The 22,606-nt window shown below is 40.2% G+C and overlaps 1 protein-coding gene across 1 annotated transcript in view; it reads right to left on the bottom strand.

Moving 5' to 3' along the window:
* The window catches only part of PARD3B (par-3 family cell polarity regulator beta), a 1,021,377-nt gene that overhangs the window by 400,390 nt on the left and 598,381 nt on the right, over positions 1-22,606 (bottom strand). The window contains exons 13-15 of the mRNA XM_024738381.1: positions 18,837-18,969; positions 11,706-11,802; positions 2,228-2,343 (exon numbers count right to left, since the gene is read on the bottom strand). Coding sequence (XP_024594149.1) covers positions 2,228-2,343; positions 11,706-11,802; positions 18,837-18,969 — 346 coding nt within the window. The remainder of the gene's footprint in view (positions 1-2,227; positions 2,344-11,705; positions 11,803-18,836; positions 18,970-22,606) is intronic.

The raw sequence follows: 22,606 nt of genomic DNA, 5'->3' as shown, positions 1-22,606 counted from the left end.
GAGGAATATCCAACATAAATTATGCAATAAATAGGAGGTTTATCTTTTTCATTTTGAACATATGAAATTGCTGTTTTTCTAGGTCAAACACAATCAAGTAGCACTAATTTGCTGTTCAACCTAAATACCTCAATTTTTTTAAACTTTTTGAAGAATGGATCTTGACCCTGAGAGAATTATTCCTCTAAGCACAGTCACCAACCTTTTTTTATCAAATATATTCATTCCTTATGTTGGCCCAGTGCCATATATGGAAAACTAAACTACCTACAATATCTTTTTCATCTAATCAAACAGGGAAGACACTTCCAAATGTTTACCATGCTGGTATCGCCTGAGCTTATTCATTGAGAAAAAACAACATACTTATTGAGCTCACTCAATTGTTCTGAGAATAGGGGTTCAGAATGGCCCTAGAATGTTGACCTCAGAGCCCTCTGAAAGACTGTTAGCTTTAATTTGGCTTTTCCTGGAAGGGACCAAACTTTGATAGTTTCTTACAAAATGCTTTTACAGCACATTTTACCACTTGTGCTGTATGGTGCATTTAAACCAATGCTTTTAGTTTGATACCTGTATCCTGAAGACAATAGCTCATGACCTTCGCCCAACTATGTAAAATTGAACAAACATTACTATTGTCATTTATGTTATAAGTACAATAAAATGCAAAGGGTGACTGCTAACTATTCATATTTTGCAAGGGCTATTTCATTCTAAACGAGAACATTTCTCAGAAACAAAATTTTCAGTAACAAAAAATGTAAACAGAAAAACTGTTTCTGGACGTGGCTTAGGTTTTGTTTTTATGGAACTGATATAATTTTCTTCTTTCTTAAAATGGATGCTATGTTTTTCTTTTGCAGAGACTTTTAAAAACCGCACTACTGGCTACTTATTTTTTTTTTAATTAAATGAGGAAAAGAGTAATATATTTCTCACCCCAAATTAAGAGCAGTTTTTACCCATTCACCTTCTTTATAGAGAAATTGGAAAGACAGAACAGGAAATATTTATCAAGCACTCTATAAAAACAAATTGCTCCTTAAATTATTAGTAGTAATCTGTGTCACTGTCACACATTATTCCTTTGGTCAGAGGTTCACGCTTGAGAAAATACCCCTTTTTGACCAGTGCTCGAGACGGCTTCCTTATTAAGGCTTTCTGTCAGTCTCTTACTATAAGTGATTAGAGCAAATGTATCCCAGCGATCTAGTTAATTTATAGAAAATAGAATCAACTTCTCTTTTTCATCGTGACTGAACATCTTTTTGAACTCCTATAAATGAGTAACAGATAAGCACTATTTATCAGATTGTTTCATGGAACACGCAATTTTGATTATTTCATTTTCTTGGTGCTACTAATGAAATATGTAATATGCTTCGGAAAACAAACAAACAAACAAAAAAGACATTGGCAAAGCTTGGCCTCTGAACATTCAGAAAGCAGTGAATATTTTGCTGAGAAGTTATTTTGCACCAGCATCCTATTCCAATAGTTCTCTCTCTCTAAGGACCCATGGGAGTGCAACAATGTGCTTGGGTATCTGAGATGTCTTCCGGGATCTCACATTCCAGAGCCAGGAGAACAGAGTTTGCAGGGACCCTTGCTCTGCCCTGGCAGCCAACAGTCACCCAGAAATTCCTTATAGGACTCAGAATCTCACTGAGGTTGTCTGGGCACGAAACCAAAGTACCTTGACTCCCTCAATCTGGCAAACCCAGGGACCCCTCTTCCCTCTGGTATTACAGGATTTGGAGATGGGCACTTATAGAGATAGATCTTCTCCACTGCCACCATCCCCATCCATTGCACAGAGAGATGGGATGCCCTGTAGAAGAGGATTCATTGAACTGCCTTATCTTCCCAGGCCCTGCAACAGGTATGTACATGAGAAACAGAAGAACACTTGCAGAGGTGAGAGTACAAACGCAAAGGCAGGTGAGTTAAAGATGCTTAATGGCATTCAGATCCTCCAGAAGGAATACTCCTATTTTTCTGACCTATATATAAAAATGTCACTTATCTCTCTTTTAAAAAGGGGTAATTACGATTAAATGTGTGAAAGGAGACAGGAAGATAGGATGACCAATATCCCCTCTTCCAAGCTTCAGCAAACCCTGCCCCCTAAGGTTGGAGTTGAAGAAACAATGGCAGGACATTCAAGAAGATAGATGGGCTGAGGCTGGACAGTTGATCTGGATGTCACCTCACCCTCACTTACCAAGGTCCATGCTCTTTGAGGCTTTCAGATTCATTGATTCAGGCTGCCTGGCTGGTGTCACAGATCTAAAGTTGAGGCGCTGATCCGGAAAAAATACTGCTGAATCCACCCCAGAGCTGCAGAAAGAAGCCATATGCCATATTTAGGTTTAGAATAAAATCTTATTTTTTATTCAGCAGTTCTCATTTTGAATACAGCCCCTCATCGCTCCCTCTGCAGCTCCCTCTCCCATTGCAGAGCACAGGCTCCGGACGCGCAGGCTCAGCGGCCATGGCTCACGGGCCCAGCCACTCCGCGGCATGTGGGATCCTCCCAGATCGGGGCACGAACCCGTGTCCCCTGCACCGGCAGGCGGACTCTCAACCACTGCGCCACCAGGGAAGTCCCAACCAGGCATTTTCAACCACTTCGTGAACCTCAGGTTTCTTTTACGAGACATAGCAACTCTGTTTTCATGCATTTTATCATATTCCGCAATTTAAATAATATTCTCTGGCTAATATCATGTTTTCCTCTTCACTGATTTCTGCCAGTTGGGATCCTGCTATACAATATATAACTTGAAGTGGGTAAAGCAAACCCACAAAGCACTGGCGCTTCAAAGGATGTCACTAGATACTAGCAGAGCCTAAAGGCAGGTTAAGAGAGATCTGTGGGCTAAGAACGCCCTTCCTTTAAAAACAAGTGTAAGGGTTGTATCCTTTCTAGAAAACCATTCTGTTGAATGACTAATGGCTGCCGTAGTTTGGTTTTCTACTTTATTTAGGTCTGTTTTCTAAAACTAATGTTAATGCTGAGCAAATAGTCTGCTCATCAATAATACCAACAGGAAGTAACAGGAAAAGCACAGCTGACAATTTAGACAAAAGATACATCAAATGCCCATTATAGGCTTCCTAGTACTTGTAATCCCAAAGAATTCCATTTCTGATGAATATTTTATTTATTTTGCTTGAGGATGGAGATTATATAAGGGAATTACAGACAATGCCTCATTTCTTGATCTAGAAATAAATTATATTTATATACTTTTCATGAATTAAATTACAGCCACTTTCTCCCTTGGTATTCTCCCTTGGTACATGTATTTACAAAGTAAATATGGTAGCTCGTTTCAACACAACTTTAATCTTAAATACAGTAAAAACTCAAATCAAGTATCCTCGGTAAATCTGAAAGTACTGAGGTTGAATTTTTTTCAAACGGTTGGGATTTGACATTGTAAAAAATAAAATAACCCCCAAATTCAACTGTCATGAATGGGAATCCTTATAAAATGTACTGGGGAATCTCGGTTTCTTAACCAAATACACCAAAATAAGTTTAACCTTTTCTTGAAACTTATTAGTCATGTATATTTAGTATTGCCTTGCAGCAATAATAATATTGCTGAATGACTGGGCCTCTGTTATTGTAATAGAGTGTAATATAGTGTAATACAGCACAGCATTCAAAAGCACAGACTCCAGAGCAGGTCTGCCCATTTCTAAATCCTGGCTCTGCTCCTTACTAGCTGTGGGACTCGGCAAGTTATTGAACCTCTCTGTGCTTCTATTTTCTTATGTATAAAATGGGTATAATTACACTTCCTACCTCCTAGGGTTGGCATCAGATAAAATGAGTTACAAAGATTTGCAAAGTAAGGAGAATAGTGTCTGGTGCAGAGTAAGTGCTGTAGAAACATTTAGGAAACAAACAGATAAACACATAGACCTTCTTTAGCTTCCCAAATGACTAAGTTTCTGCTTTTCAAGTTATCCAAGTTTTTTGTACAGTTTTTTTGCCTTCTCTGTTTTTGTCAGACTCTCTGTGGGCTTGTGACTAAGAGCCCTTCTCTCCTTCTGTTTAGAAGGAATGATGTTTAGTGCCCTGGGCTTGGGAGCGAGATGCTAGGGTTGGTGGCCTCAATTTACTAGTGCATAAAATGGACACAGTGTATAGCACAGGGTACTACATTCAATAGCCTGTAATAAACCATAATGGAAAAGAATTTTTTAAAATTGGACAGTAATAGAATTTACTTAAGAAAGTTATTGTAAGTATGAAATAAACTAAGATATGTTAAATACTGACAATAGTACCTAGCACACAGTAAAAGCTCAACAAAGCAAGCTATTAATCCTTTCCTTTGTTTCTGTAGGTTATCGTGGTCTTTGAATGAGGGCCTGAGGCACTCTCCAGCAAAGAAATTATACAATCTGCCCTCCGTATCCTCAGGTACGGCATTCAAGGATCACCCAAACTGGGATCAAAAATATTCAGAAAAAAAAAATTCCAGAAAGCTCCAAAAAGCAAAACTTGAACTTTTCATGCCCTGGCAACTATTTACATAGCATCTACATTGTATTAAGTGATTGGAAGTATATGGGAGGATGTTATATGCAAATACTATACCATTTTATACCACGGACTTGAGCATCTGCAGCTTTCAGTATCCGCGGGGGTCCTGGAACAAAAACTCCTCATAGATACCGAGGGACAACTGTACATTTTTTCATGAAAATTTCCTCAAGAAGCTTAAATCAACTCTTTAGAATTATGAAGGTTTTTCTTTTCTTTCTTTCTTTCTTTTGGCTTCTTTCTTGGTGTCTGGTTACATGCTCAGTAAAGAAAGCTACCGACATAAGGCATATTAGATGTGGTATCTAGTGGCAGTGGACAAATATGTCAATTGTAAACAAAAATCCTGACCTGCTAGTGCTGTTGACACTGGCTTGGCATAATAGCAATATTTTAATTGTTTTAGCCCACTTTAAAGAAGAATTCTGAGATGCCATGGTGAATATGAGCTTCCCCCTGAGCACTGATGTTTTGGAAGCACTTGCCTTTAAATGTGTTACTCAACCTTTATTTGCACTTCGTTTTTCATCCTTTGATCTCTTGTGATGACATGGTTTTAGTGTCAGAGAGACTCATGGCCTTCATGGAACCAGTGAATTTAAGAGCTGGAAGACCTTAAAGGTCACCTCATCTAACTCTTCATCTTGTAGATAAGACACTGAGGCCCAAAGAGGAGACTGACGTTCCAAGGTCACACAGCTGGCCAGTGCCAAAGCCAGGACCAGATTGTGGTTTCTTGAACACTTCCCAGAGCTGCAAAAGCTTTGGCTAAAATGGTGGCCAGCCTGGGACACAGGTTGTTGCTGATCTTGAGCCCACGGAAATCAGACTTTTCCCTCTTACTGCAGTTTCATGCACACTCTCTCATGCAGCTTGCATTTTAGGTTAGTTTTTTGTTTCAACAGTGGTTCATATCGTGAAACAAAAGAAAATTAAAGGGTTAATCAAAATAGATGCCACATGTTATAATGAATACCTTTAGGGAGGAGGTTTAGAACCAACATGAATATTCCTCATTAAAACAGCTCACGCTGGGCTTCCCTGGTGGCGCAGTGGTTGAGAGTCCGCCTGCCAATGCAGGGGACGTGGGTTCGTGCCCCGGTCCGGGAAGATCCCACATGCCGCGGAGCGGCTGGGCCTGTGAGCCATGGCCGCTGAGCCTGTGCATCCGGAGCCTGTGCTCAGCAACAGGAGAGGCTGCAACAGTGAGAGGCCCGCGTACCGCAAAAAACAAAACAAAACAAAAAAACGGCTCATGCTGCATTTAAAGGGCTCTGCTCAAGGCAGACTATGGGAATCTACCCAACTCAGTAATGTTTTGGTTAATCCACTTTGTTTTATTTAGTTATTTATTAGCTTGGTTTCTTTTTTTTTTGATGTGGACCATTTTTAAGGTCTTTATTGAATTTGTTACAATATTGCTTCTGTTTTATGTTTTGGGTTTTTGGCCATGAGGCATGTAGGATCTTAGCTCCCTGACCAGGGATTGAACTCACACCCCCTGCAATGCAAGGCAAAGTCTTAACCACTGGACCGCCAGGGAAATCCCCACTTGACTGTTTTAGAATACTTTACCAAACCAGGCATTACGTGACAAATTAAGAATAAGAACTCAAATTTTCCCAAACTCTTGAGAAACAATTACCCCCATTCCCATTGAAAAAACAAGATGACAATGCAATAACATGATGTGGAGACACCATCAAAGATGATCAAAGAAAATAAAAAGTTGCTTTGTACATATGAATGTAACATACATTCATATATGTGTTTGTATATATACATATGCATACCTGGATATGTCCATTAAATTCATCATGGTGATATGTACCTCTGTTAGCATTGTTTTGAACATGGCCAAGTGTACACTTTGAAAACCTTCAATAAAAGGACCCCTCTTGCCATGGTACAAAATGGAAATAAGGCTGATATCAGATTGGCAGATATTTAAGGAAGGAAGGAAGTGTAATATGAGACACGATGTGATTGGAGCCAATGTGAACTTCTAATGTACTTGAATAATGAGTATAGTACTGAGTTGGTTAATGTGAGAATATCGTAGACACATACATTAGACTAGTAAAACAGTTTGTAATTTTACGCTACATATTGGACGTTTTTGGAGTGAGAGGGTGACACAATGATTAACTATAAAATATGGCATATTTTAATTTTGAAGGCAGTTAGCGTGTGCTCGTGGCTGAATGGACTACAGCGGAAGCTGTAAGTTGACAGCAGGCCAAAGACGTGTCTTAGATAAAGACTGTATTTCCCCCATGAACAATCAGGGAATCTATCAAAGAGAAATGATATTCGATGCCAAATTATGCTGTGTAATGAATAAATAAGGGTAGCGTGAAACATATGCCAATGTCCTGAATGTAGTGACAAATCAGGAATGTGAAAGACATAGAAGACCCCCCATGAATGTTCAAGGAGAAGTGTCTGAAATGAAAAGGCAGGGGCCTTTTACTCCGAATAAGAGTAGACGCAGGTCACATGTATGAAAGAAAGAGAGACGGAAAGAGCAGACCTGAGAGAGAACCAAGTGGGAGGGAAAATATGAACATGTAGGGAATAACCAAATGTTGTCTGAACAGCTAATCAAATTCAGTATATTCTGTCTGCTGGTGATTTGTCTTAAACTCTCCCTGAGACATCACAGTAAAAAATGTATTTCCTTTATATATATATAATATGCATATACTATATATACTTATATAATATATATAAAGGAAATATATTAAATATATATATTTTAATTTAGACACTCATATTCTAAATGTTTGTCAAATAATTATTGACGTAATAGTACAAATAAGTTCAGTAAGTTCCTGATTTCATTTTGGTTCAAAGTACAGGCATAGAGAGAGAGAGAGAGAGAGAGAGAGAGAGAGAGAGAGAGAGAGATTCAAAGCTTTAGATTTGTTCCTTCCATTCCAAAAATGTCTTTGACTCTGTCCCTTCCTCTCCAGCTATGCTGCTCCTCCCTTCATTCAAGCCCCTCTCCTCTCTTGCTGGTTGTCCCAGACTAGTATCCTTGTCTATGGTTTCCCTTATCCATTTATTCTCCACAAGTGAGCTCACTTAACATGATATTGTCAGGCTTCAAAGCCTTCAATGCTTCTCCACCGCTCTCTGGAGAAGCATGGCGCTCACAGAGCATGGCAGACAATGCCCTTCCTGTAGATTCTTTCCCCAGATACTATATGTTTTAGCCACATTGAACACACTGCATTTTCCCTCTCCCATCATGTGGTTTTCCTAACCTAAGTTGCCCTTCCCACCTCTTTTCTGCCTAGTAAGTTCCTTTCTATCCTTCAAGAAACCTTTCAAACACTACCTCTCCTGTAGAAAACCTTCCTTGACACCTACAGATAGTTAGTGGCTTTTTCTTCTAGGCTCCAATGACATTTTGTATCTCATGCCCAGCAGGCTGCTTGCTAATTATCTGTGTGTCTGTCTCTTCAAGGGGACACTGCATTCCTTGCGGGCAGGGATGCTTCCAACCCATTCCAGTACCTTCTACGGCACCCAGTTTAGAGTTCCGTAAATAATTTTGAATGGATGAGTGAGCACATGAATGACAATGATCAAAAGAAGACCTAAGACTGAGAAAAAGTTATACTTTTGATTGAAAGGAGATTACTGTCAATGTTAAAAAGAGCAGTTCTAGAAAAGGGTGAGAATGGAAGCCTAAACACAGTGAGTTAGGGAGGGAGAGGGGGAAAAGGAAGTTGCTGGTTCACATTATGTGATGAAGATTTACAGCAGTGAGAGCCCATATAAGCTGTTTTTCAAGATCGTGGAGAAACATGCTTTCCTGAAAAGGGAAGGGAAGAAATACGTGGCGACACGGAAGCAGCCAAAAAGGCAGATGCTAATTCTCAATGATTCTAGCTCTGCAGTATCTCTCAACTACCTCTGTCCCCTGAAAGGTTCCCACCCGAGAAAGTTTCTCCCCAACCTCCCCAGCACAGGTCCTCAGTAAGTTTCACTGCCATGGCCCCAGGAGGTATCCACAGAGTCTCTGGCTTCTACCAGATATTAACTCTCTTCCATTTACCTAATCCTTGGGGGTTTTTTTGCTTTTTATTTTTTTGTTTGTTTTACTCAAACAGAAAGTCACAAAAATTATAATCCTTGTTGTACACAACTAAAACCCAATCTTATCTGCTGAACTCCCACAATAAGATTTTACTATCTACCAAATGAAGTCTGATCTCCTTATCCTTGCTTTTTGGGCATGATCATCTGGCCAATCGGCCACGATAGAAGTTGCACAAATCAACTTACCTTCCTACCTCGATCTGTTCCTTCTGCCTTTGCCTCTCTCTGAAATTCTCTTCCTTCTGGGGCTCTTTTCATGTCCATGCTCCTATTCATATTTTAGGGTTCAGCTCAAGTATCACTTTTCCCCCTAACATCTTCCCTGCTTCCTGTACTTGGGAATACTCTCCTTTCTCTGCCTCAGCAGCTCGGACGTTTTATCTATGTCTTCTGGTAAATATCACTTTGTACCCTGCGTTCTCGTTTGTCACTTTTACCTATTAGCCGACCATCGTCTTGAGGCTAGGGTTTCCTTTTGGGCTCTTGGACCCAATTTTAACAAGTGTTGGGGGGTGGGGAGCGAGGAGTTCTCCCATACTTCCCATAATTCTAGGACAGCAGCAGGGTTTTGGAGAACTCAGCTAAATTCTGACACTATCTACCTGGAGATTGCATCAGATCCCACAGGTTGAGGGCTCAGTCCTATATGACTGCCCCCCATACTCCACCTCAGACGCCAGTTTCAAGCTCAGGTTGTCACCTGTGCTTCAGACTGATGGGCTACAGATTGGAGGTTCCACAGAACCCTTCTTGAACTTCAGACACCAGTCACAAGTCCAGGTTGTTACCTCTACTTCTGACCAACTGGCTATAAATCAGAGGTGCCCTAGACCCCTCCTTGGGTTCGATTAGTTTTTGATAGTGGCTCTCAGAACTCAGAGAAACATGTTACTTACTAGATCACTGGCTTACTGTAAAAGAATATAACTCAGGAACCGCCGTATGTAGAGCTGCCCAGGGCAAAGTATGTGAGAAGAGGCTCCGAGCTTCTATGCTCTCTCTGAGTGTGCCCCTCTCCCCACATCTCCACATGTTCACCAACCCAGAAGGTCTCCAAACCCTGTCCTTTTGGGTTCTTATGGAGGCTTCATTACAGAGGCAAGATTGATTAAATCACTGGCTACTGTCAACTGATTCAAGGCCCATCTCTCTGGATGGGACTGAAAGTTCCAACCCTCTAAGCACAAGATGGGCTCCACTGGCAACCAGCCCCTTCATTAACATAACATGACACCTTAATCAGTCTCAATATGGAGGAAATTCCAAGGTTTTTAGGGGTCAGTGCCAGAAATGGGATTAAGGCCAAATACATTTATCTTATGAATACAATACCACAGGTTTATATCTGATTTATCTCTGCACTATTCCAGCAGTTCTGTGCATATACGCTGGGTAAACAGTAAGGTAGAATGAGTGAAATTATTTTTAAAATGGATTTTTTTAACATCTTTATTGGAGTATAATTGCTTTACAATGGTGTGTTAGTTTCTGCTTTATAACAAAGTGAATCAGCTATACATATACATATATCCCCATATCTCCTCCCTCTTGCGTCTCCCTCCCACCTTCCCTATCCCACCCCTCTAGGTGGTCACAAAGCACCGAGCTGATCTCCCTGTGCTATGTGGCTGCTTCCCACTAGCCATCTATTTTACATTTGGTAGTATATATAAGTCCATGCTACTCTCTCACTTCGTCCCAGCTTACCCTTCCCCCTCCCCATGTCCTCAAGTCCTAAAATGGATTTTTTAATGCTACCAAACTCATTTTTGATTCAGGATTGAGGCAAGCAATGCAAATAAGCATGCAAAATTAAAAATGTCCAGACTTTTGCTCAAGAAACCCCCAGAGATACTGATCTAGGACATTACTGTGATTATCAATCGAGTTCAAGAAACTGTATTTGAGTAAAAAAGTTGACTTCAAAAATGTAGAAGTCGGAGATAGGTAAATATAGGTAAGCTTCTGGCTAATAGAGTTAGCTGTACTCTTGTTGTATTGCTTTATTTTTAGCAGATTGTAAAAAACAAAACAAAACAAAACAAAACAAAAACCATAATAGTGATGTTTGAAAGAAAACAGCATTGCTGCAAGAAAAATGAAAAAACTTCACAGGATTATCATGGGACACGAATGGAATGAAATATCCAGTTTTTAACAGCCATAATAAATACAGAAAATAGCAAAGGGACAAGTTAATGATTTTTAAAACTCATCAGAAGAACAAAATCTATGAATTCTACTAGTCAAATGGTGTGTATGTTAGTAAATCTCTCTCATGCTTGTGTGATTCTAAAAATTATTGATTTTTTGGTTTCTATTACAGAATGGATATAATATTGGGCACTCTTCAATAGTTTAGATTATATATGGTGCTGCTTTAATTTTTAGATTCCATTAACTTTCTTGGAACATCTATTTTTAAAATACCTTTAGGGTTTGCCAATTGCAAATAAGAAAGAAAAAAAATGTTTTATGTCTTCTCAGTTTTGTTTCATACCTTCCCATATAACTTTTTTTGTTTTTTGAGTTCCACCTCTCTAGTTTTTAACTTGGTAAAAGAAAATTCATCAATTTTCTCATATATCTTAATAAGATATGATGAATCTTAAATTCCAGGAAGCAAAAATGAACAATCTGAGGTATTAATATGAGCTATGAGAAGTTTTCGCTGGAAAGGAATTACAGATACTATGAGATCTCCATCCTGGAAAGAACTAGAGTTACAATAAGGTTGCTGGGTTTTCCCAGAAAAATCATACCGGGGAATATTTATGGTATATCACTTTTTTTTTTTTTTTTTTTTTTTTTGCGGTATGTGGGCCTCTCACTGTTGTGGCCTCTCCCATTGCAGAGCACAGGCTCCGGACGCGCAGGCTCAGCGGTCATGGCTCACGGGCCCAGCCGCTCCGCGGCATGTGGGATCCTCCCGGACCGGGGCACGAACCCGTGTCCCCTGCATCGGCAGGCAGACTCTCAACCACTGCACCACCAGGGAAGCCCCTATGGTATATCATTTTATCGATACCTGTGGCTGTAATCTTCAAGGCCCAATTCCAGTACGGGATGTGGTGGAGGAGGAGGTCCTCCGCTCTCAGCCCATCCGTCATTGGGAAGCAACAGCTCTATAAGCAAAGAACAAATAAAGCTGTAGTAAACAGGAGGCAGAACCATCCAGCGCCTGGTTTTGTTTCAGTCCATCTCTCAGACAAAATTTTCACCAACACAGAAACCAGCCTTGAAACAAATAAGTCCTCACACAGCACTGAAGGATGTATATGCACGCTAATACAGCCTGTACGGGGAAATGTAAGCCTGATAATGTGACTTGCTGGCAACCCCTGGCAAGTGAAGTCCTTGCATCTTAACTACCTTTTCCCACCTGGGAAGGGTTGACACATATTCACTACCTGTGATTTGTAGAAGATTAACAAGCCATTTCTTTTATGACAACGTTTTTGTAAACAAGACTCTATAATGAATGCTCTGGATTAAATGGTGATTTAAGCATTTGCCTCAGTGACAAAAAGTACTTAAAAAAAACATGAGATACAGTATATATACTCACCATATAGACACCATAGAGATATATATATATATATATATATATATATATATATATATATATTCTTTTTGCATCTGTGTTGCAGTGGAAAACCCTGAGTTCGGGGCCTCGGAAGCAAAAGACTGGGGTCTGAGTTCTAGTTTTCCTACCTGCTAAAAATGTTTACTTTTTCAGTCTATTTCATACAGAAAAACATAGACATGTATACTGAATATTACAACAACTAATAACAAGGTTTGTTGAGATCTTATTGTGTACCACACACTGAGCTAAGCCTTATGTATCGTTTAATCCTCATTACTAATGAAAATATTAAATAATGTATGAAAAAAATTATAGAGCATCGTGATTAAGAATATAGTTTGTGAAGCAAGACTGCATGTTTCCAATCTTGTAATGCTGTATGAACTTGGGCAAACTACTCAACTTCTATAAACCTTGGTTTTTGTATCTGTAAAGTAGGGATAAGAGTACCTTCATTGGAGGAATACAAGGATTATATAAGAGGGTGCATATTCAAGCAGTGATTTATAAGTGCAATGAGTGCCAATGAGTAAATAAAGGATTATTATTCCGTACACCATAAACTCTGCTGTGGATCTATTACAGTGAGATATTTGTAAAAGGTAGACTCTATTGCTAGAACAAGAAAATCATCTCTTTGTCCTTCAGAAATGCTGCTGGTAACAACCACTCTGACTTGCCCACATACGAGGTCTGATGGTTAATTTTATGTATCAACTTGACTGGGCTCAGGGTGCCCAGACACTTGGTATTCTGTGAGGTTGTTTTGGGGTGATATTAACATTGAAATCAGTAGACAGGGTAAAGTAAATCGTACCCCCCCTTATGTGGGAGGGCCTTATCCAATCAGCTGATGTTTTGAATAGAAAAGGTTGACCCTCCTTCAAGTAGGAGAGAATTCTTCCTGCCTGACTGTCTTCAAACTGAGACATTGCCTTTTTCCTGCTCTTGGATTCAGACTGAACCACTGGCTCTTCCTAGGTCTTGAGCCTGCTGGCCTTCAGACCAGGACTACACCAGTGGCTCTTCTGGGTCTCAGCTTGCCCACTCACCTTGCAGACCTTGGGACATGCCTGCCTCCATAATCACGTGACCCAATCTCTTACAATAAATCTGTGTATGTAATCTATATATACATATACAAACCCACGAACACACACACACACACACACACACACCACTGGTTCTGTTTCTCTGGAGAACCCTGATGAATACAGCAGGGAAGCACTTGCTCCAAGCTCTGCCCCAGGGACCAGTATAAAATGGAGGCAGTTCTAGCAGTGCTGACATGTCCCAGGGGATGAGATTTGAAGCAGGAATCTGGTAAGTAAGATGATCAGGGTACAGAAGCATGAGGAGCAAAGGCAGCCAGCACGGTCCCCCTGCACTGTCCCGACTCCAGTGATCTGGTAATACGGCAGCAGTTAGGCAGCCAAAGATTTGCTGAGAGAAAAAGGGCAGAGGGTCTACAAGATAAACTGGAACAAGGGACATATTGGAACAACATCTTTTCCATTGGCTCTAATCACTCATCCTCAACTTCTCAGTCCATCTTTCACTGGTGGTAAACATAGCTGTGACCACGTAATTGCCTGCTCAAAAACATTGTAGTCACACACAACTGCCTACGGAATAAAGGTCTGTGTCCCCGGCAGCCAACTTTATCTCCTATTACACATTAGCCACTCAAGATTATTTATTGCTCACAGACCACAAGGCCAGGTTTTCCTACCCCAGTGTCTTTGCTCATATAATTGCAAAGCCCACTTCATCCATTAAAGTCCCACCCTTCTCCCAAGGTCCACCTCAAATATCCCCTTCTCCATGAAACCTTCACTGTTGCTCTGGGATCTGTAGGTACTTTTACAACAGTGGTGGAGAATATTAGCGCTCCCAGTGTCTGTGTTCTCCCTTTTTTCCTGAGCACACAGCTAGACCCCAGACCCCATTTTCTAGCCCTCTTTGTATCTAGACTAGTTCTTGCCAAGAGAATGTGAGTTACTGTGGTCAATGTTGTGCCCGGTCTCAGTGCTTAAGGAAGGGTGTATGCAACTTCCCCATCTTCCCCGCAAATCCCATCTGCCAGCTGCAACCATGAGTGGATGAGGCACCAGAAGATGGCCCAGCTACCAATGGAAGGAGCCCAAGTCCCTCAGTTCTCCCTGGATTGTGATTTGAGCAAGAAATACATCTTCAATACCTTTATCCGCTGACATTTTGGCTCTATCTGTTAATATTACAGAAAATAATTCGTGTGTAACATTTACCACGTGCTACTTTTGCAATGAGCTATCTATTGATCTATCACCTATTTATCTACATTCATTTCTCTTACTGGACCACAGGTAACTTCCTCCTTGTCCATCTCTTCCTCCTCTCCTTCCTCTTCTTCAGCATCTCCTCTGGTTTTATTACGATCATTAACTTTCATTCTTATTTCATTCACATGAATAATCTATGTGTTTTTAAAGTAACGATAGATGCAGAGGTTAGTATCTTCTCTGATGACTCTTTATCCTTGGTACTTTTTAAACAACAAATCTAGTTGCTGCAAAGAATATTTTTTTCCCCTCTTGGCCCAAACACCTTTGTTAAGCCCTTTATCACCGTGAAAGTCTGGAATTCTTATCCCCTAAAAATAGTATTTCTGGATCTCACTGAGTGTACAAGGTCATTTTATATATTGCCTGTGAACGTTGCACCTCTAGTCACTACTTCATCCATGACCAAATGACCCTTATTTTAATCACCATCTTTTATTGTTGTGACTTGTTTTACAGGATCCATCCTGCCAGGGCCAGATCAGAAAAGAAGGGCAAAAGAGTTTGTGCCTTTAGACTAGAACTCAGCAAGCTATGGCCCTGGCCCCAAACCGGCCCGCCAACTGGTTTTGCACATAAAGTTTCACTGAACACATTCATGCACGTACTGTCTATGGCTGCTTGCGCACTACAGTGGCAGAGGTGACGAGTTGCGAACGAGATCCTATGGCTCACAAAGCCTGAAATATTGACTACGTGGCCCTTTACAGACAAAGTGGGCTGACCCCTACTTTAGACTGTTTTTGAGAACAATAACAGCATTGTATTCATCGTTGCAGCCTAGAGCATTCTGCACAACGGAGGTATCCCAGAAACATCAGGAAAATTGAAAAGTATAATTCAATTTCTGATCATCACTGCAGCGGCAGTGCCGTACGTGCTATAGGGGGGTGGATACATGCAGGTTCCCAGGAGGGAAGATATTATAAATAATCACACTATTATGTGTCTCTTCAAAGGACCCCAGGGCACATGGATCCGGTGGGACAGGACATAGAACCGAAACATTTGATTTGGGGTATGGATGAAAGTCCTGAGAAGACCTCAGTGGGTGATCCTGGGCAGACTTGAGGCAATGGGCTACTGGGGCAGCGGCTGGAGTTTGCGTGAACTGAAAGTGGGGAGGAAGCAGGAGTAGAGCACAAAGGGAAGATGAGAACCATTAAAGGAGAGGGAAAAACAAACCAGAGGCAAACTGTGCTTAGGCTGTAACTTGGCCCAGGGTGAGATCTGCCAGCAAGATTCTTCAGAAAATGCAGTGTTTGTGCACTTCATTACCATTCGAATGCTTAATAGGATTTTATAGTAAACCCCTGGGACACAACCTCCATCCTATTACCATCTTGGAGCCCTACACTCATTCCACTGCGGGCATTGTGAGCAATTCTCCAACGCAAATGTGAATTTTCTGGTGTTACAATTTCTACAAACGTTAGTTCTAAAAATGCCTTTTCTCTGTAACAGCTTGACAGGAATATGTATATATAAAAAAATAACAGTGGAACAATGGGTGGTAGTACTATTATTACAAGAATAGATGGAACACAGCATATCAAGATTGGACTTTTAAATATACAAAGGAAAAGAGGAAAGGAAGAAAAAAAAAAAGTTAATGTTTTGGCTGTAACAGTTCCTCTCCTCACTAGACATTACATTTTGTCAAGTCAATCTTGTTTTTCTAAAGGAGCTCCTTAAAAAGGCTTGGTGGTGGCGAGTCAACACTCACTCAAGTTTCATGAGTCTTTGAGGCCTATGGCCACCTCGTGTGCGTCGGAAACTCGGGAACTCTCAATGGTTCTCAAAAATGAAAATGTTATTAACGCTACACAAAGATGTAATAAGCGTGATATTCTTCTACAGCATCATGTCTATAAATTCTGTTCTATACATTTTTTGGTCTCTCAGTCAATAGGCTTATATGAAAAGAAAGAGCATTCCATCTACTGGCCTCTTATAATTAAAATATAACAAATCTGTGCTTTGATAAGCCTAATTCTTATAACCAAGTATTATATCACAGATCCCCAAGGAAATAATGACAATAGATTTTCTGTGCTTTTTAAAAAATAATGTTTAATGGGGTCACTTCTTAAAACAACTGGATTTTCGATGTTACCTTGGAAAATTGAGGTGGGAGGAGGATGTGTAGCAGTAACCTTATGGACCGCGGATCTATGTCTCAGGAGGGAGGGAAGAGACAGAACCTCCCAGTGGTTCTGTGCCTAAAGGACTCTAATTGTTCAGTGACATACAAACTCTGAACACTCTACTGAAGTTCCAAAGTATTACTGCATTTTATTTTTAGCGTGTGTTTTGGGTGGACTTTATTATTTAAAATTTTTTCTCTGGGTGGATCCTTACACTATATCTAGTTCTACAGTTTCATTATTTTAGCCTTTGCTAGCCTTCCTAGAGATAGTATCCCATTTCCTTGAGGACCTCAATGTCTTCTAAAAATATACTGCGTAATTATCACTTCAGCATCGATATTTTATAAGTACTGAAAAAGACAGAGGATGGGAGGTAATGTGTCCAATGTTCCTTTGGACATCACTGGTGTAATTAGGAATAAAACCCGGAACTTGGATTGTCACTGGACCACATGTTGCTTGAGAATTAAGTGCCAATCAAGTTATATAAAGGCTGGAATGTTCTTGATCATTATTTGGACGCGGTAGAGAGAAGGCTCTTCTGGTGTGAGGGAAACTCGCTGTTCCTTCCCCAGATTCTCCTGCTATTGCGACTGAAGGACTCAGAAGGAGACGCTGCTTTGTCAAGAAAACTTTTAATTTTATTAAGATGAGGAAAGACATACTGGGTGTTTCTTTATCTGACACAAAGTGAAGTCAGCTTCTAAGGGTCACTCTTGGGATGAGGTGAAAGAACAGTTTCAAGAGACCAATGTAAGACAGGGCCCATGCTGTGGTTTAGGGAATGACCTTGAGTCAGAGAGACAGGAGGTGTATTCGGGTTCTGCAGGGATTATATATGGTGTTGGGTTAGTCATTTACTCTCCTCTCTATTTCTTCATCTGTAAAATGAGGATAATAATACCACCCACTTTGAGTGTGCATGTAAACTGCTCACCACTGTATGTGACAGTAAACAATAAACGATCACAGCTGTTGCTGCTACTCTCACTGAAACAGAGGAATTCAGAGGAAAAAACATCCCATTCAGATGAAAGAATTTAATTCTAGAGGAACCTCAGATTTACAAGTCTGTTCTGATGGAGTAATCTCCGAGTCTAGAAATTGTTCCCCCATCGTTAAATTTGGGTAACAGCTTAAGTGTAAATAAGGGATTGATTATATAAACAGCACCTCCACTTACTAGACGACTATGCCACTACTGAACGTGATGTTATGGAATATTCAATGATATAGTAAGATGTTCATAATGTGTTATTAATTAAAAAGCAATTTCCTAAACATATAATATATATTTCATTTTATTTTATATACACATATTTACATGAAGGAAACACTTTCAATATATACATAATGTTATTGATCAGTATCTCTGACTGAAGTATGAGTGCCACTAAATTTTCCCTTTATTGCTTTTCTCTTAATTTTCTGTCATGAATATCTATTGCTTTTGCCATACAAAAAAGTAAAGTTACTAAAGAAAGGAGACGCAGGGAAATAAAACAATTCTCTTGGTGGCCTTAAGTATAATTTTTGAAAAACAAAGAAGAAAATCCAATTTCTTTACATGTAGAGCTCTACTAGAAATGTGATCCATACAAGATAGTAGTAGTGAGGCAATAACAAAAACATTCCACCATCATATCATGGTCTCGGTTCACAGTATTTACCGCTCAGAAACAAGCATAAATCTGTGGAATGGGTTATGACCACTTTATGATTTAATACTATTCCATATATCAATATTTTGTAAGTTTAGTTGTCATTTACACTTGGTAACTTCCAATATTAAAAGACTGTTAAAAAAAATATAACGGTTTGTCATTTTGTTTCTCCAGGCATGGTTTTATTTTATACGTAACCCTCCATGTTTGGGGCAGCAAGCATAGAAACCGTCACTTAAACTTTAGGCAATGCCAGGAATCTGCTTCACAACCTGTGAGTGAGATCTCCCACCCACCTCTCATTTTCATGACTCAGAGTAACGAAGTCTGCACTTAGTCTAATTAATTCCCCTTTGTTCCTTTTTTTTTTTCTAAATAAACACTCTCCTGTTTTCTCACACCACTTGCAGCAGATGAGAATGGATAGAATCTTACCTTTCTGTTGGTTTTGTGGACTGTAAGTGCCAAATGGATGCCATGTACTATTATCATTTCTCCTGGAGGTGGTTACAGCATTCTGACCGTTCTCAAAGCACGGCTTAGAAAACGCCCCACACTCTGCAGGTTCCTAAGGGATGAAAATTAAAATGACGTTAGCTTATTTATTTAGTTAGTCAGTTAGCTATTTAGTTAGTTTCGGTATGCGGGCCTTTCACTGTTGTGGCCTCTCCCGCTGCGGAGCACAGGCTCCGGACGCGCAGACCCAGCGGCCATGGCTCACGGGCCCAGGCGCTCCGCGGCATGTGGGATCTTCCCGGACCGGGGCACGAACCCGTGTCCCCTGCATCGGCAGGCGGACTCTCAACCACTGCGCCACCAGGGAAGCCCCACGTTCGCTTTCTTAGTATGCTCCAACTTGGTCAATGGAAGCAAAGTGAAAGAACGATCAATTTATGAATAATCTTTCAAGAGTCTATCGCACGTAAGTCCTCGACTGTGGAAAAGCAAAATGGCCCTATCAGTTAAAAGATCTCTGAACAGGCAATAAAAAATACTGACAATGTGGTGTTAAGGCTTAGGAGTGCTGATGGCAAGCACAAAAGCAGACTAACATTATTATTCTTTCCCACCACTTACAACTAGCTTCTTTCAAATCTTCTTCCATCTGGGAGTACAGCTTGTGGCAGTGTCAACATAAGAATACAGTTCATGCCAAGGGTGTTTCTCTGCCAACCAGCTGGTTCCTGTCTCCCTCTCCCTTGGTGACTAAGTGTATATGCTCTAGGACAAGTCAGAACCCAGGTAGGTTTGTCACTGAAATGTCATGAGCGTGTTCCACTGCAGACACTAGGCCTTTTGGCCAGGAGCTAAAATAAACTGCTGGGACAATGCCAGACAGTGGTTCTCCTGAGATTTTTTTCTCTTCTTCCATATTTCCCCCATCTGTTTTGATTTTGATAGTCTGTAAACAAATTCAGTTTCCTTAAAACTGCTAGCTCCAGAATAAACCGTGTTCCACAGGTGCTGCCGAAGTACTAGGAATGGGCCGTCCGCAGGGAGCTCTAGTGACTTTTCTAGAGGAATGAGGCACAGAGAACTGGGGTTTGCTCTGGTTCATACTGTGTGTCTTCTAACAGATTTCAAAGAAGTAATTTGAAAGCCATCTCAGGGCCGTTCCCTTGACCATTTGTGAGAGGAACATTCCGCAAACACAAACATAGATCTGATCCCCAAAGCTCTTTCCTTCTGAAGAAGAGCATTTGGCCCAAACAATGCATTTGATTTCTACTTTCCTCTTTAGTTACAGAAACTCGGTATCCTGCTAGTTAAACAAAATATTCAAAACATTCCATGCATGCATTCTTCATAATTAACATGTTTTCGGCTGCTGAAGGTCCTTTAGCTTTTTGTCGAGGCTTAGAACACTTTTTCCACACCCAGTGTTACCTTTTGCCCCTGGTTCATTAGTCAACCCAAGCCTGGGGCAAGCTACTCCTGAATTAAAGCTGGAGCCCTGGAAGGTAGGAGAGGTAGGACCTACACTTGCATAGTGAGTGCTTTAACAACAACAACAAAATTTTTTTTCTGCTTTCCCAGCTCTCTGATAAATGACGCAATCAATATCCCAACAACTGATCAGTAACCAGCCTAATTAAAATATTCAGCCTGTAAAACAGAGCTGTCGTGGAGCCTTCCCTTAGTGTCCCAGCCAATAAAAAATACAATGGATTTTTAAACATATTCTGCTTCCACCAAGCTGAGCTTACAGCTCAGGGGAGGGAAATGTTTTGGGGAAGGAAAAAAAGAAAAAAAAACAGGTCATAACCCATTTTTTAATACCAAGTCTCTAGGCTCAAATAGAATTACAATTGAACCTCAAGCTCATCCTTTGAAAAATATGTTTCTGTTTAAAACGATTTTGATTCAATCAAGGGCTCATTATGTATTCTTCACGAGGTCCTCATCAAAACTGTTTACATATCTTGTACATCTGGGTAATGTGGGAAAATACCCAACGACAATATATTTTGACTTTTCTTAAGTAGCGTCTTCAGTATTTTTTTTAATATCAATATAATGTTCAAGTAACCATTTTGGTATTCTTCCAAAATCTAACTAATTGATTTCCCTGAATATATGAGCAGAACTGAGGCCATTTCTAGGTTACAGATTCTTTTTTATTGTACCTGAGGGCGATTGCTGTTCCACTGAAGAATCCTCCAAAAACACGAGCACACAACATATATGATTTGACACAGCAAAACAGATTTGGTATATCAAATAGCTACAGATTTTTTTTTTAATTTAATAAAGATTATCTGTACATTAGGCTGCTGTCTTTATATGAAAAAAACACTCTTTAATCTTCATAGGTACCACAGAGATTCTCACTAGTTGAGAGAGCCAAGTGCCTGCTCATCCCCCACGGAAAGCATGTAAATATTAGGGAAAATAAAAATGGATCTTGGTTAAATGTCCTCAAAAAAAAAAGCTTTTTGTCCCATTTCTTATTCCCAATTGAGTCCCCAGTGAACAGTATTAACAAGAGAAAAACAAATACCGTATGCTAATGCATATATATGGAATCTGAAAAAAAAAAAAAGGTACCGATGAACCTAGTTGCAGGGCAGGAATAAAGTTGGAGACATAGAGAATGGATTTGAGGACACAGGGTGGGAGGGGGAAGCTAGGGCGAAGTGAGAGTAGCATCGACATATATACACTACCAAATGTAAAAGAGATAGCTAGTGGGAAGCAGCCGCACAGCACCGGAAGATCAGCTCGGTGCTTTGTGACCACCTAGAGGGGTGGGATAGGGAGGGTGGGAGGGAGACACAAGAGGGAGGGGATATGGGGATATATGTTTGCATATGGCTGATTCACTTTGTTGTACAGCAGAAACTAACACAGCACTGTGAAGCAATTATACTCCAGTAAAGATCTATTAAAAAAAAAAAAAAAAAAGAACTACAGTGACAACGACAGCAACAACAAAGACACTCCCGAGGATGGGCAACCAACTGAAGGCTCAGTACTTTCTTCTGATGAAATAATTGTCAACCCAGCCCAGAGTGTGAGAATTAAAATGAAAATACGTGCCGTAAAGGATAACAAAAACAGAGAGTACTTATCCTCTAGGCATTCACATATTTTAGAGAAAGACATGAAACAAGGGAAGATGAGAGGTGGAGAGGTGGGGAGGGAACTCTTTTAGCAATCATGTTCATTTCTTTTTTTTTTTTTCTTTTACTGTTTCTATCTACACAGATATGGAATTCTTGAGCAGTGTATTCCAGACTTTTCTATTAGTTGAGGTATCTTTGTCCCAAGACATCTTAAGGGAGATCTAAAACACAGATGCATGGAAGGGTGATTCAGGGGTCTACAGGTCATACTTCACACCCGCATCCAACAAGTGGGTTCTGCGGAGGTCTAGGTCTCTCGAGTAAGAACCAAATTCAACCAGAAAGCAGCCTATTCTCTCATGGTAGGAAGCAAGCGATAAGGGTTTCATGACTATGTACATAAGTAAAATCCCTTAAATATTCATGGAAACCTCTCTGTCACTTAAGCAGACACAAATGTTGGAAATGAGTTGGTTCATTATACATAGTCTCCAGTAATTGGGAAATTTACATTTATTTAACATTTACAAGGTTATGTACAGAAAAGTTAAAAGGTAGTTACTCCTTTTCAACAGCTGATAAAATGACAAAGTAAGATATAGTTGATAAGTTCACTACTTCAGCTTATCCTCTCAGATG

This window comes from Neophocaena asiaeorientalis, unplaced genomic scaffold, assembly GCF_003031525.2.
Source record: "Neophocaena asiaeorientalis asiaeorientalis breed wild unplaced genomic scaffold, Neophocaena_asiaeorientalis_V1.1 scaffold258, whole genome shotgun sequence".
Classification (NCBI taxonomy): domain Eukaryota; kingdom Metazoa; phylum Chordata; class Mammalia; order Artiodactyla; family Phocoenidae; genus Neophocaena; species Neophocaena asiaeorientalis.
The sequence above is the reverse complement of the archived record's forward strand: the minus strand, read 5'-3'. Positions and strand labels throughout refer to the sequence as shown.